The 14560-nt window shown below is 45.6% G+C and overlaps 4 protein-coding genes; all 4 read right to left on the bottom strand.

The window, feature by feature from the left end:
• Positions 1-3002: 3002 nt before the first annotated feature.
• On the bottom strand, positions 3003-3676 carry GSTUM_00004565001 (uncharacterized protein; the record flags this gene model as incomplete). XM_002836078.2 has 1 exon in its annotated part: positions 3003-3676. Exon 1 carries the CDS (start codon positions 3378-3380, stop codon positions 3003-3005), a length of 378 nt encoding a protein of 125 aa, XP_002836124.1. The 5' UTR covers positions 3381-3676.
• A 1436-nt stretch (positions 3677-5112) lies between these two features.
• Positions 5113-5543, bottom strand: GSTUM_00004564001 (uncharacterized protein). XM_002836077.2 has 1 exon: positions 5113-5543. Exon 1 carries the CDS (start codon positions 5443-5445, stop codon positions 5263-5265), a length of 183 nt encoding a protein of 60 aa, XP_002836123.1. The 5' UTR covers positions 5446-5543; the 3' UTR covers positions 5113-5262.
• Positions 5544-5853: 310 nt separating this feature from the next.
• GSTUM_00004563001 (uncharacterized protein) lies at positions 5854-7355 on the bottom strand (the record flags this gene model as incomplete). XM_002836076.2 has 5 exons in its annotated part: positions 6975-7355; positions 6861-6944; positions 6369-6799; positions 6183-6304; positions 5854-6129 (listed from the first exon to the last, which is right to left on the bottom strand). The coding sequence occupies exons 1-5, from the start codon at positions 7010-7012 to the stop codon at positions 5854-5856; spliced, it is 951 nt and encodes a 316-aa protein (XP_002836122.1). The 5' UTR covers positions 7013-7355.
• Positions 7356-9554: 2199 nt separating this feature from the next.
• On the bottom strand, positions 9555-13602 carry GSTUM_00004562001 (uncharacterized protein; the record flags this gene model as incomplete). XM_002836075.2 has 4 exons in its annotated part: positions 9555-10043; positions 10094-10353; positions 10406-10518; positions 10565-13602. The coding sequence occupies 4 exons, from the start codon at positions 13600-13602 to the stop codon at positions 9849-9851; spliced, it is 3606 nt and encodes a 1201-aa protein (XP_002836121.1). The 3' UTR covers positions 9555-9848.
• Between the last annotated feature and the right edge of the window lie 958 nt (positions 13603-14560).

Below are 14560 nucleotides of genomic sequence, written 5' to 3'. Positions count from 1 at the left end.
GGGCGGAAAGGTAGACTTTAATAAATAGTACTTTAATATACTTGGTCAAATGGTTAGTTTATTAAGTTTTCTCTCTATATTCTTTGAAGTCTTCTTTAGTTTACAGGTCTTACTTCCTCTCTAAAAGGGCAAGCTACCTGTCAACTATCATACCCAGAAATATGATTAACATTAGGAAATACATTACAACTAATATGCTCAAAATGTAAAGTACTTTTACTACTATATTCATATTGAAGAAGCAAAAGCTTACGCACTTTAGCCTCAAGAAAGTTATGAGACTGTAAAGTAGTCATATTAGCTTAAAATCTAAAGACTCTGTGTATAAAATATAGAGAATGGTTTAACAAACTGATAAAATTTGAATGCATACATAATTAGAGTAAAAATTAGAAATAACTAGCAGTATATGAAATCTCCTTAAGCTTATACAGTTTTCCTCAACTCTGACAACCAACTTCCATTTAAGAAACTTATTGAATAAAGTCATCAATCTAATAATATTAAGTTTGCTAGTTTTTTTCTCCTCAGCTCTATTGTTTACATGTTGTAGCTTTTATTTATTTTTTATTTTTTCAAGAAAATGTTTCAGTTTGCCGCCCTATTTTGAATCCATCTTCCTACTAGGAGTTCTTATTCTACATCCACATACATGAAGCTCTAAGCTGAGTAGTTATGTATAATCCAAAGGTGCTTTATAATATAAGTCTTCTTATTATCTTTCAAATCAGTAAAGTGAAAGGTAAGGTCAAGAATATTGTATTAACATAGTATGAAAAAAGAAATCCTCTAATTATATCTCTTAACATACTTATAATTTTCTAATATTTACAAACTAGACCAAGTATGCATTTAAAAACAAGATTAAATAGATAAAATGTATATAAACTACCTTTTACAAGATCATAGTTATGAATTATAGGAAAAGTTATAACAAGTATTTCTAGAAAAATATTAGGCATATAAGAAGTGCACAGACCTCTCAGTTGGGTAACTGCAGACAGACTCTCATTTATTGAGTAGCCAATATCTTCCTCCAACTTTATTATAAAATCTACATATTTGTAACAAGATTTTAGTATGTTTTATCCCATAACTATAATGTCATTTCAATGAAGCCCACTTCAGAATCCTATATACCATGAAAACTCAAATAATTGGACTCAGTTTCATGTCATCTAAAATTTCCTTGTACCTAAAGAGGGTAAGAAATACTACAAAAACATAGCCCTTTTCTCTCCTGTAGGACAGAAAAATAAACAAAATGCTTTTTAACCTTATTGAGAGAGGAAAGCCTAATGACATGAGAGTGGGTGTAATTATTCATGTTCTCACAGTTCATCATTGCTGTCCATCTAACCAGAAGCTATTTGGGGCAAATATAATAAGACATTTTTAAGTACTTCTGGAAAGTGCAATGGAACAAATCTGTAGGAACAACATTGAGTTACTAGGTTTCAAAATTAGGCATCTGTACTACTGGCTACACATAATGGGACATTTTTATCTTAATGATCTGAAACTGCTTCTACAGTACCTCAGAGGCCATAAGAGATAATAAAGATACTGATATCGATCTGAAGACTACTGTAAATTGTTAGGTCCTGAGACAGGATTCCTTTAGAGGTGTTTCTCTAGAAGATAAGGCAGACTAAGAGGAAGTTACTCAAACTCAGAAGACCTAATAGGCAGTAGGGATAACATATTAGTATACTGTCAAGAAGACCTATATCATGTATATGTATCCAACACATAAGTTGGCTACTCTGTGAATTCGAAAGAGACTCTCAGAGCAATAATCAACCAGACTGAGGTTTCAGGAAGATGTTTATTCAGCTCTATAAATTGAAAACCATCAGTTGGAAGATGTTAGTACACTCATTAATAATAAAGACTTCTTTAAAAACAAGTTCAAAAGTAGTATGAAAGATTTTAGGGTCAAAAAGTATTCACACTTGTTAAAACTAAGCACTATTGCATATAAAGTTGGAAAAGATACTTAGTTCTATAGTAGTTATAAGTAGTCTGTAAACACTCAGATGTGGAATTTAAATATTTAAATACCTTCTAGGCTTTACAGATATCATCTAGCAACAAAGAAGTGATCTTAATAATGTTCCAAGAAATCTTTATTACCAATCTTTACTTTTCCTTCTTAATTGAGTTCTTTGTAGTCATAAATGAAAACAACATTATGGAGCCTCCTTAGACAATCTTTGTCTACAGTAAAAGATTCCAACCTAAGTCTTCTCAACACATATTAGAGTTGGCTTCCACCTAACAAATGTAGTTCATAAATACTCAGACATAATATAATATAAATATTCAAATACCTCTCTTGCTTAAAGCACTCATCAAGTAATGGAGAAGGGATCTTATCAACACGATATTAATTTACCTTCCAATCTTTACATTTATTTAAAATCTTTCTACACTTGTAGTAGTCATAAACAAACCAAGTTGTGTCAAGCCTTCCTAGCCAATCTCAGTCTATGCAAGATTCCTCAGCCCTAGCATCTCCTTCTTCTTAGAGATCCGCTACCACCTATTAAGTACTTAGATCGAGGTCACACTTTCTCACATTTGGTGTCGTTCAGTCAGGCATGACTGGTCCATTGTGCATATGCAGACGCGGTGGTGTTTGCAAACGTCAGAAAATTACGGTAAAGTACACTCGGCACAGTCCCGTTTTGTTTGCTCTTTTGCTAATCTCGGTTTTTCTATGGCACTTTTCCTGCCGGGCAAATGTTTCGGAGCTTCAGGGTTCATCGGGCTCGTTGGGTCTACTTGTACGAGTACAGTATCATACAAGTTTACTCCATGTCACCGTGTATGATTCGTCAGATCCATAATTTCGTATTTAACCGAGAATAAGAAATCATTACAGATCACTCGGGAATGGGTTTCATTTCCCCGGGGATACCTGTATCATACCGCATCTTGGGTGGTAGGCGCTAGGCCAGAATGTGGTAAGAGCAGGTCAAAGTGCATTTCTACCCAAACTAATCGCTGATTCGTGCTTCGTAAATTAAGGTGACTGGAATGATGCATAATTTACCAGGAGGAGGAGGAGGATTTGTCGTCCGGAGGCCAGCACTTGACTTCCGCTGCTGAACCAAGATTACCATTCCACAAGCGAGTGCCCTGTCATAAAAAATAAAAAAAAGTCCGAGACAACATTCACCGGGTATGACTTGTACTGTACTCGTACAACAAAATTGTTCCGCTCTCACGGCAGCAGGAGCCTTGACCCGCCATCTCAAAAATATCCCGACCGACCGACCGACCGACTGACCGACGGGCACCGTCCAATTGTCCAGTACCGTACCTTCCCAAATCCAACCAACCCCTCGGTACGGCCAATCAGAAAGCCAAAACATCTTTTCAGCTGGCTGACCGCAATGTAAAAAAACGCCTGTCTTGTCTCTCCCGCTTTTTTTCCTTTTCCCTGAAAAGGCGAAACACACGTCCTCCCCACCCCCTTTTTCTCGGCATCACCGACCAAGAACGACTCATCCAATCAACCAATCATCCGGCCGAAAAGGCAACAGTAGTAGTAGGGTAAAATCTAAAAGCTTGAATCCATAATTCCCCGAATGTATCACAGGATTCAAAGCGCTCGATACGCCACCCGTCAACTTGTCGCAGAGCTTAATACTTGCGGTGTGGTGGGGAGTCTCCTTTTAGTTCACTTGTGTTGTAGAATTGTTGTGTAACGGAGGTGTTAGTTAGGCTGCCATGGCACCGTAAATTTATTATATTTTGGCCCATCTGCTTCCGGGCTGCTGGTTAGTTGCTTGCTCACTCCTGCATCGTGAGCCTCAGACTCAAGTCTGGAATGTTCCCATTCCATGCTCATAAGCACCTCGAGAAAAAGTGCCATGCAGATAGTACCCGTAGACTAACGGCCGAGAGCATCAACAGCAAAGTGCACCACGGCTATAAAAACAAATGAGCCAATAATAATACTAGTACGGTAACCCGCCACACCCGCCTCGGAAAAACAAAATCTTCACCCCCGAGGCTCCCTCGGTCGTCGACCGATCGTCCGGGAGTTCGCCTTGGTATGGGTTGCCCCGAGCTGAGTGAGACGAAACGAGTTTAGAGCACTGTAAAAAAAAAATTAAACCAACGAATCATAAATTGGGATGAGGAAGGGGAAAAAAATGCGTATCATACCGTGATGAGTTGGAGTAGAAGAAGAAATTGTGCCATCATACCAATGTCGGAAACTAACCGATGCAGGCCGAGAAGGACAGCGGCTGTGAGTGAGGGAGGATGGGGGCGAGGCCAACGGGGCGGTGTGTGGCTTGGCCACTGATTAGAGTTGTTTGGTTGTGGAATGTCATGACTGGTCACTCAGGATTTCTAGAATACGGTATTGAGCTTTCTTTGCTGGGCCATTCATGGCGTGATATGATACTTTGCCCTATACGCCGATAGCATAGCAGAGGGTGAATCAACGGTATTGGATGAGGATAGATAGGTATGATAGTTCCGGTCTCAGTACCGTAGGCATACCATCGCCGGCTATAAAATGACGGGTTCTCATCACAAAGTCACTCATTAAACCTGTAGTCCCATATATATCATACTACCATAATTATCACAAAGAAACACAAGAACCCTATCAAATTCAGAACAGGGAGCAACCGTCAACAAAGTAGTTCATCCAAAGTGCCCAATTATGATAAGATTCACCCAGATACTTGTATGATACCGGAGTCGGCACAAACGGGTCTTCACAAATTTGACCAAACGACCAACCGAACTATGTATATCCTCGGACGAGGAAATTATTATGATAACCTCCCGGGCCCAGAAATCTTGGGACGCCGCGCCCCGCCGCCAGATTAATTGGTTAATTAATTAATCCCATTGGGGCTGTGTATGATATGCATTTAAGGTTTGTCTTACAAAACGCTTCACCTCCTCCTTAGGTATCATGATACTATTATCATAATAGTGAATTTGGCTTTCTATCATTACTAGCGGAGTTCAGGTTTACCACGGAAAGTGAAGCGAGCGAGTGAGGGTTAAGCCTGGCGCAGTACGGGCTGTGTGAAGAGGAGACAGGCAATGATGGGGAAAAAAATGCGGTATGATAACTGATTCATGGAGAAGAAAACATATCGTATGATAGATAGATAAAGATCCAGCCAACCGATAGGTAGCGCGCACCATTCACATGGCAATCCTCCACTTCGTGTCGTACCGAGGAACTGGCGGAGAAAATCCATGATACTGTATAGTATCATAATATCATAATCCCCTCAGTTTGTTCTTTGTCGAGCCCGCAACCCCGCTATCGGTCTCGACGCCAGAACCTATCATCATATATCGCCGCATCCTTGCCGAAACTGTCGATTCGATTCGAAACAGGAACGACAGCAAGCGCAAAGCGAACAGGGATTCATGATACATTTTTATTGGTATCCCTGTCATTCATCACCGCTATCCGTCAATTCTCCCCTCCCCCATTCGCCGATTACATTAGATAAGGTAGCCGGGGGGGGCTCCCCCTTTTTTTCGAAATCACGGTCATGGATCCGTCCAATCCGGATGCGGGTTCCTCTCCGCACGGAACGGTTTGCGGTTGACCAAATAAACAAGTATGTACTCGAGTACAAGTATCATAAGAGAAAGGCCCCTAGGAGAATAGCGAGTGATGCCCAATGAATTATTATATTTTTCCTTTTCGTTTTCATATCCTTCGATCACTTTACAGCATGCCGGGCAATAACCATCGTGCATGGATTTGAAAAAAAAAAGCAAAAAAAAACAAAAACAAATACGAAGGATTTAAAAAAAGAAAAGAAAAAAGTAAAAGTAAAAGTAAAAGAAAAAAACAGATCACCCCCGGATCTTAAGCGGGACTTTAACGTCCAACGAGCTCAACGGTCCAGCCAGCCACGGAATGCTGACACCGTTAATGTCGGTGCCGTTGCCACGGACATCCAATACGACGGGCTTACCACTTCCCATAGCGGTGACGAGGGGGGCGAGTGCGGTGCTCTGTATCCTTGCGCGGAAATCGTATGTGTGGTTGCCCGGACGGATTTGGAGGCCAGGGATAGTACCATTTCCGAGAGCTTGTCCATTAAGGGACATGTTGATGTGGACATCACCCTAATAATGGATTAATACCACGAATCGGAGGAAAGGAAGAAAGTGGAAATTACCATTTGGATCTCAAAGACGGTGGGGTTGGGAATTAAGACCTTGCCAGCGAGGTTGGAGCCATCGGCTTGCCGATTCAGGAGGGTGTATTCTTCGATTTCCATTCCATCAAGTCGATTGAAACCTGCGGCCAGTTAGGTTATTTTACAGCTCAGACTCATTGATGATGGTGATGATTCGGGGATTACCCTTGATGGTGACGGCCTCGTTGTAGTTGACCTTCGTACGCAGCTTGCCTACCCGCAGGGTTGTTCGTCCGCGGATAGCCACCCTCAAGGTCTCGCTGGCCAATAACGATGCAGAGAATTCCGTCAACGCGGGGACGGAGGTGATCGCGGTAGTAACATTGGTGGTGATGACGGGGACAGAGCTTCCTCCCTTGATGCCCGGGAGTTGAAGGGACATGAATGGCTGGATAGGTTTATGGTTTTCCAAGAAAAAAATGACTTCCATTGGGTCAAGGCGGGAATGGGCAGCGATGCCCCCAGCGCCTGTGATAGTGCTGTTAAGGGATAGTAATAGGGAAGTCGGCGATGGATCAAGAATTGTGAAAGAATGTAAGTTCAGGACGGTCTTGTCGAGTTCTTTCTGACCGACGGCGGGGAGAATGGCGTATACGCTACACTTCTACATTAGATATCATCCAGAGTCATCGAAAAGTGAAGAACGGAAATACTAACACAATGATCATAATGATCAGCACTAACAAACAGAACGCGATCAACCAAACCCACCAAAAGCGACGGCAATGTCGCCCAACCTTGCTCTGTCGTTTAGGAGAGCTTTCGACATACTCCGCAGCCTCCCCATTCTTTGCCGTTGACGAAGCCATCGTGAATAATCGTAAGCGTCAATAAATCCGTCAAAAAAAACAAAAAAAAAACAAAAAAAAAAACTCCAAACCGAAAACCTCAGAACCACGAAATCAACAAAGCAGTGAACGAAGGGGAACAGGTAATATTTTATTTAAATGGCGATCAGCTAGGCCAGGGTAGGGGAGGGGAGGGGGTGGGTGAAAAAGGTTGATTAACCATTAATTTCCAATTTTCCAATTTCCGATTATTATTATTATTTCCCCCCCCATACCTCCACTTCAAACCACCTACGAGTACCACGCACTGGTGCCATTTAAGGCTAACCTCGTACAAGACCCGCAGGAATCCCAGACAGGGCAGTTAGACAGCAAAAACGAAATTTCCCTCCTCCAAACACATTCTTCTTGCTCCTACTGCATTCCTCCTTCTCATTTTCCTCCCCACTATGATACCATTACCATCACCCACAACCAATCCATCCGACCATCCACCCACAGCACAAACCCCACCCATCCCAACCCTTCGGTTCCATGCGGAGGAGTTGCCACTTTTGTAACGAGAACCCATTAATTTTTTTGCGTTCGGCATCACATGTATGATGGAGTACTTTAATGGGGATAAACTCGATGCTTTGGTGCAGCGTTATTATATGGAATAGGCAACTGCCTTCAGTTTTGGGAGGGGGGGAGTAAAAAAAAATTGGGAAAATTGGGAAAATTGGGGGGAAAAACAGGGCGTTTGGGAAAGAGTGAGTGAGTGAGTGGTGTCGCATGACCGTTGGTTAGTCTTGCTGTGGTGATTATTGTTACAATACTGCCGGTACGAGTACTCGACAGTACAAGTAACTAGCACCTCGAGGCTGGGCGGTAGCTATGCTGCATCTGGAGAGAAAAGAGCAGTGGCGAATTATATGAAAATTAAGCTCATGGCCTTCATCTCCTGCTCCTCCTATCACAGCCTCTTGTTCAACCGACCTTAATTTTCCGCTGTCTCTCCATTTGTGGCGAATCCCCCTCCTCCCCCTATCCTTCCTCCCTGCATCCGACCGCAGGAGTTTGCTGGTGGCGGGAAAACCCACCGCCACCACCGCGTCAACAAATCGAGAAAAGGCTTGGCAGAAGTAAAGTCCCCGTGGGGTATAGTACCCTACTTCCTTCCTTGAGTGCGTGTGCGGGCGGGGCGGCCTGGTGCTTGTGTTGAGCTGTGATGGCTTGTGAATGATGCTACGTATCATACTGATAGACTACTCGGCTATGGACACGGGTAACCGGTCATCCAGGGCTTCCAGAGGCACGGCCGTTCTACTCGTACAGGTACTTATACAGTACCCTCATGGGAAATAAAAAGGATGGACTTGGAATGGGAAGCGGACAAGAAGCTCTGACATCTCTGATCTCTGACTGTCTTGTCACCCACGTCCATACCCGAGTACCGGTCGGAACGATAGATATTACTAGCATAGCACACGCCAAGTTACTAGTACCAACCATGATGCCGATAACCCGCATGCCGCTTACCAACTTGACCTTTACGCGTAATAAAGTATCCGGACGCTTCGCATACATTAATACCCGTCTTGGCCCCGAGGCGTCCGGATACTTTTACAAACTGCCAGGTAAATTATCCCTTCAAGTGGATGAGACATCCAGATTCCGTTACCGGCAATTCTATGCTTGAGACTGCGAGTAAGCAACCCTTTTTTCACCAAAAAAAAAGCGCTTGATATTTCATGATCTTGTCAAGCAGAGTCACCGGGCCACACTCGGATTAGGCATGTGCGGAATACGGAATACGGAATACGGTATGCAGGTCTCATCAGCTGAAAAGGGGTGGTACCGTACTTGTACCCTACCGTACTCGTACTGTACCCGCATACGGTAGCGATGCTCCCGGGATAAACAAATACTCTTAAATTATCGGCCCCCAACTGCCAATTGTCCGTGCTTGCGCTGAGTACCCTGCCCAGGCGTTTCTCCAATCTTTTGATTACTGTGCTCGGTTCCTTCCGCTCGAACTTGCTGGTGCTTATTCCGCATGATACCGTACCCGTACTGGCGGTGCCACAGCAGAGGTCTCACGTCACAGTACCGGTATGGCTGAGCTGCCTGCACGGTCGTGGCGGGGTTGACCGTCTTCCAGGATCATTCCAGGATCATCGCGTGTGGTTTTTCGGGTTCTCAGCTTTTTCAACTCTTTCATCTTTCAGAAGATCGTACTGTACTCGTTCAAAACTACCTAGGTAACTAGAGCTCCCTTGTGACAATGAAGCTTCAATTGGATGTGTATTTTATCCACCATACATAGAAATATTGTGCCATGTTAGCATACCATACTGGTATTGGACCGTGCATGTACTCGTACTGACCGGTCCTCTGGGCTGCGCATGGCTCGTAGCTACCTGTACCTGTAGCGGTAGCCGTCCATGTAAGAATAGGGAGATAAGAGAAGGGAGAGAAACACGAGAAACAAATAATGGTCGGTGGCGCTGTGATCGAGGGGGAGGGAGGGAAAGGGAGGAAAGGAAAGGGACACCAAGGAACGGTATTGTGAAAATGGAGAGGAGAAAAAATGGCCCCTAATGCCACCCATTCCGTACTTCTATGAAAGGAAAAACAGTTTCCCGCGCACGCCAGAAAAATGCTTTAATATCATACCTGCTGCGATAGCCCGTCGCCAAACAATTCATCCGGTAACCCCAAGTAATGATCCCTGTGTGGAATTGAAAAGATAGGATTGGATAGAGTATTAAAGGAAAGTAGACAAGGAGAAAAGGATGAAAGAAAAAAAGGTATTGTAAACCCCCCTCAACAAAAATAGCTTCCCTCTGATCTGACAACGGCAAATATACCCTGATCATAGCTTTGAAAACTCCTCCTCCAGTGCCAACGCATAGTTTTGCGCGATTCCGGAGGTGTCTTCATATGAGTTCCACTTGTTAGTTCCCACATTGGCTCCAGAATTGGTCAATCTAGGATCTTTCTTGGCCCATTCTTTGACGAGCTCGAGTAGATACCCCTGGTTGGCCTTGAAATGTGCTTCAATCACGTCCTGTAAACCTGTAAGCGTCTGATAAGAACCAAGTAATGTCGTTGACGTACCTTCCAAATGCCATTCCTCTTGGAAGAGTCCTTGAGCCAATCAAGCATTGCCCATTTGACACTGTTGACACGGACTCGGCTGTTGAACTCCTCGGCATCCTTTTTCCGGGTTCCTTCACGCCGTCCGGGTTCATTGTACCAAGGGGCCGCGCAAAGTATCATGGACTGGATGGAGACAAAAACCTGGAGCAAGGTGGAAGTTCCCGGCTGCCAACGTTCGGAAGAAGCGCCGGACCAAGTATTAAGGATGGAGAGGCACACTGCATGTCACTGATTAGCTATATGTTTAGGGATCCGACACTCGAAATCTACCTTTTCCGCAATTATATAGATTTGGGTTAAAGTGAACAGTCCCGTTCCCAGTGGTCTTGAATTGGCACATTGGTGGACCACTCGGGTAATTCGCAGGAGCCCAGATGTCAAACCTTACTCATTAGCATTTCATCCAACTGACTCAACGGAATGACTAACTCGTAAAGCCCGCCCTCATACGGCGTTTCACAAGGACCAACGATCATGGCCTTTATGATATCTGGCCTACCATCTTCAACTCTGACAAAAACCCCTTGCGGAAGGCTGGTGCTCATTGTGGCCATCTCTCTGCTTAGGTGAAGAACTCGGCCCCTCGGACTGGTAGTTAGGCTAGTCGCCTGTGAGTTCCAATAATGTGTTGTGACGACACCCTCAACGTACTCAAACGCCATCCCGTCATGATATCCTAGGTCCAAGACCGGAGCCGCGGGTGGGGATGTGATCTGGGGGGGCGCCTCAATACTCTTGGAAGAAATGGAGGATGATCTATTTTGATTGCTCGCGTTACGGGATGAGAGTTTGAGAAGCTTTTCCCCGATAGCAGCGATTTCCATGCAAATCTTGAGAGTTTTTGCCGCCTCCGTCCCTTCAAACTCGTCCCCCTTTGTCTTCCCCACACAATTAAGGAAGACCTTAGCTTGAGTGCTTAGTTTCGACATAACTTGAACCATGCTGTGCCTGCTAAACCCATCTTCATACATCAAGACTTCTGCACGTTTCCTCTCTTCAACCGCCGCCGCAGCCTTTCCCCTGGTCTTCGGGCCGATCTCGGCTAATAGATCGATGGCCGGCTTGCTTTGAGTAATTTTCATGATGCCACTTGTAAAAAGCTTGGAACGACGATTCTCTAGTATCAGAAATTCAAGGCTCGGGTTGTCTGATAGACGATTCAATAGGGCAACTAGAGCAAGATACACCTCACTATGAATCGAAATATCTTGGATGGAATCATTTCGTAAGAGTTCCTCCATCTTTTCAGCCAACATACTTGCCCTCAACATGCTCAGAGTGACGTCGGGCATCGCGTATTGTAACTCATTCTCCGAGCCGGAATCGGAAAGAAGCCTAATGAGTGTCCGGACAACCGCATAAAGCATCTTGTCGTGCATGATCTGCTTCGATGGTAGCGGTGGATGTGTTGGCATAACCTGAGGTTTGAGGGTCGAGCGGGAGTGAAATGCTTCGGGGGGTCCAGGCCAAAGGTGCGGCACTACGATTCCATCATCGGCAAAGCCGGATGGTGCCCCTACCGCCTCGAGAAGTGTGTTAGCATGATCGGGATCTGAACTGGCTGGAATGTAGGCTGGAATATAGCCAAGCGGTGATAGTCCAGCCTCTGGATGCTGGGCCACATAAGATTTTAGGTGTTGCATCATATCTGATGCCGAAAGGGGCGGACCGGTCGCATTCTGGAAAATCGGCAGGCCTGGTATACCCTCTATAGAATTTGGCAATGGATCTTTGGCCGAGCTAGGGCCACCAGGAGAGTTGGTCAAAGGTTTGCTTGGGCCTTGGAAGAAAGAGGGGTGATATTGGTGGCCGGGGGCCATTGGTGTTTTGACAGCTGGATGGGGTGGGGCGTGGGGAAGACTGTATGGCAAACCACTCAGAGGGGTTGCCCCTCTTCCAAGTCCAAATCCATGGTAAGGATATACCATTGGCATTGGGGGTGCTTTTGGGTTGGCAGGCTCATTGCTTGCCGTGTTTGAGGGACTATATGGAGGGGGGGCTTTGAGGGGTAAACCGTTAGCAATCGGAAACCCGCGGGAAGGCTTGAATTGGTATTCTGAGGGAAGTTGTAGCAAGGGAGAAGTAAGTGGTACAGCTTCAACCGTCGACGGGCCAGGGGGGGGTTGGAATGGTTGGTTCGGGAAAAACAGAGGCGTGGCAGAAGCAAGAGGTAAACCTTCGGGTGTTGATAGGCCGGGAGGAGGCTTTATTTTTGGGGCGGGCGTTGGCTCGGGTTGGGCCTGTGAGTTATGGGTGACCCCGAGAGGCTTTGTGGAGGCCAAAGGGGGCCCGCTCAGAGCGGCCACTTGCGCAGCAATTTTCTCCGATAACTTCCCTATCCCGGAATCCGTGACTGGAAATTCAAGATCACTAAACATCAATGGGCCATCATCGAAATCGGATTCGTCTTCAGGAAAGTCCCAATCCATGCTGTCACTGGTGTCAAAGCCGAACATGGACGCGGTATATGCCCCGGACCCATAACCAGTTCCCTTGTCTTTGGTTCCCTTGGTCCTGGTTTTCCTTTCGGGTTTTGATACCAGGGGCTTTGCAGGATGTGGGCCGTCTGTGATTTTGTCCTTAAGTGATCGGAGGCTACGTCTGAGAGTTCCTTTGATCCCTCTCCCGGCCGAGGCAGAAGACAGCGAGTTCCCATTGGCACTTAGTCCGAGGAACTCCTCATCAATAATCCCCAAACATAACAATATGGCAACTAGCTTTCCGTCACTGCAACACCATAGCCGCTTGTCATCTCGGAAGCTGCGCTCAGATGTTCTTGGCGAAGTGTCGTTTCCGTCGGGGTTCGCACCATTCAGGTCCTCCCATTTCTGATCCGACTCCGGCTTGGCAGGTTTGAGACAAGCGATGCAGAGATAAGTCCGACATTTTGGGCAACACTCGGTACCAAATATTTGGCTGATCTTCTTTGCATTTGGCTTATCTTCTTTTTCCTTGCCTTTGCCTTTGGCATCCTTCCCACTCTTGCCATCTTGAGCATTTCCATTCTCCTTCTCCTTCTCCTTCTCCTTCTCTTTGCCTTCGTCTTCAATGTTCTCCTTGTCTATTTCGAGACCGGTTTTGCTCATGGACGGGCCATTGCCACTGGCAAGCCTTTTAACCCTGCCCCATTTTGCTAACCGCGATATGGTTTCTTCTCTTGCCTTTTCCTCAATCTCCTTGCGATGCTTCTCAACTTTTTCAGCATTCCGGACAGCATTTTTAATCCTGTAGATGGAATCAAGCTGGTTTCTAAGCGTATCGGTAGTGACGGATTCGAAATGGAGCTCGTTATTGCATTGACTACAGCATCGACCTTTCGGGTGTAGTGCGGTCCACCAATTACGCAGGTTGAGAACATCCACCTCGGATGGGTTCCCAGTGTCTTCTGGGGACGTGATTTCGCTGCTGATCCTGCTGGAAGGACCCGAGCTAAAGGAAGAAGATGCACGCTTCTGTGGTTGCGTCATTAGAATGGTTCTACGCAAGAAGGGTATAGCTAAGCTCGCCGAAAAGCTCCAAACAAAGCTTATCACGGCTTCAATGAACGTGGAAAAAGAAAAAAAGAAAAGAAAAAAGAAACCGTGACAAGAGAGAATATTACGCACCGGATTCATCTTATAGGTGTCCTTCAACGGGATCTTGTTCTTCTCGTGTGAATTAGAGGCTCCAGCGGCAAAATTCTGGGTATCGGTTTGCAGCTGCGGAAGGTTTTTGTTTTTCCCGGATGCCTGAGGGGAAATGTTAGAAAGGTCTTAAGAGTTATGTGGGCAATCTGCTATCCATACCGGTGTATTATCCATCCTGGATCGCTTTCTAGCTTTTGAGCTTCCCCGTGTAACGCCCGAGGGGGGGGGTAGAGATGGCTTGTCGAGGCTGTCTTCGTCTGGTGAGTGAAGCCTCTTAGGTTTAGGTGTCATAGTGGTAGGAAAAAGGAAAAGGAGGAGAAGGATAGGGGGAGTGAACGTATGTGCGCGCGTGTGGGTGTGGGTGTGTAGAGGAGGGGGCAGGAGGCGATCAGTGAGTGGGTGAAACTTTTTAGGCCTAAGGAAAGAGTACGGTCCTGTACCCCCCGCGAGGCTCACGGATGTAGAGGGGTGCAGGGAGAGGGAGATGAGAGGATGGCGGAAGGAGGTGGACGTGGCACAAACTCCAGCTATAGAAAAAAAGGAGGGGGAAAGGCGGAAACGAAGGGCATAGAAAGAAAGGTGAGATACGCTTGTGGTAGTCTTGCCAACTGCGGGCTTTCGTTGTTGATTGTGAAGCACGGGTTCCGCTTTGCACTACCTTCGCTATCGATCCAGCCCCGCCTTGGCACGTTAACTAAGCGAGTTTTGATAGTTGCCATGACAACCAATGAAATCTCTGAATTGCTGCCTTGATTATTTTTAGGTTGCATGCGGGGATCCATCAGGCTCCCGCAGCTTA

The sequence above is a fragment of the Tuber melanosporum genome (genome assembly GCF_000151645.1).
Source record: "Tuber melanosporum whole genome shotgun sequence assembly, scaffold_13, strain Mel28".
Taxonomy (NCBI): domain Eukaryota; kingdom Fungi; phylum Ascomycota; class Pezizomycetes; order Pezizales; family Tuberaceae; genus Tuber; species Tuber melanosporum.
This window is presented reverse-complemented; position numbering and strand designations above follow the sequence as displayed.

Excerpts from the sequence above, each read along its gene's own strand:
- GSTUM_00004564001 (XM_002836077.2), bottom strand. The coding sequence starts at position 5,445 with ATGACAGGGATACCAATAAAAATGTATCATGAATCCCTGTTCGCTTTG.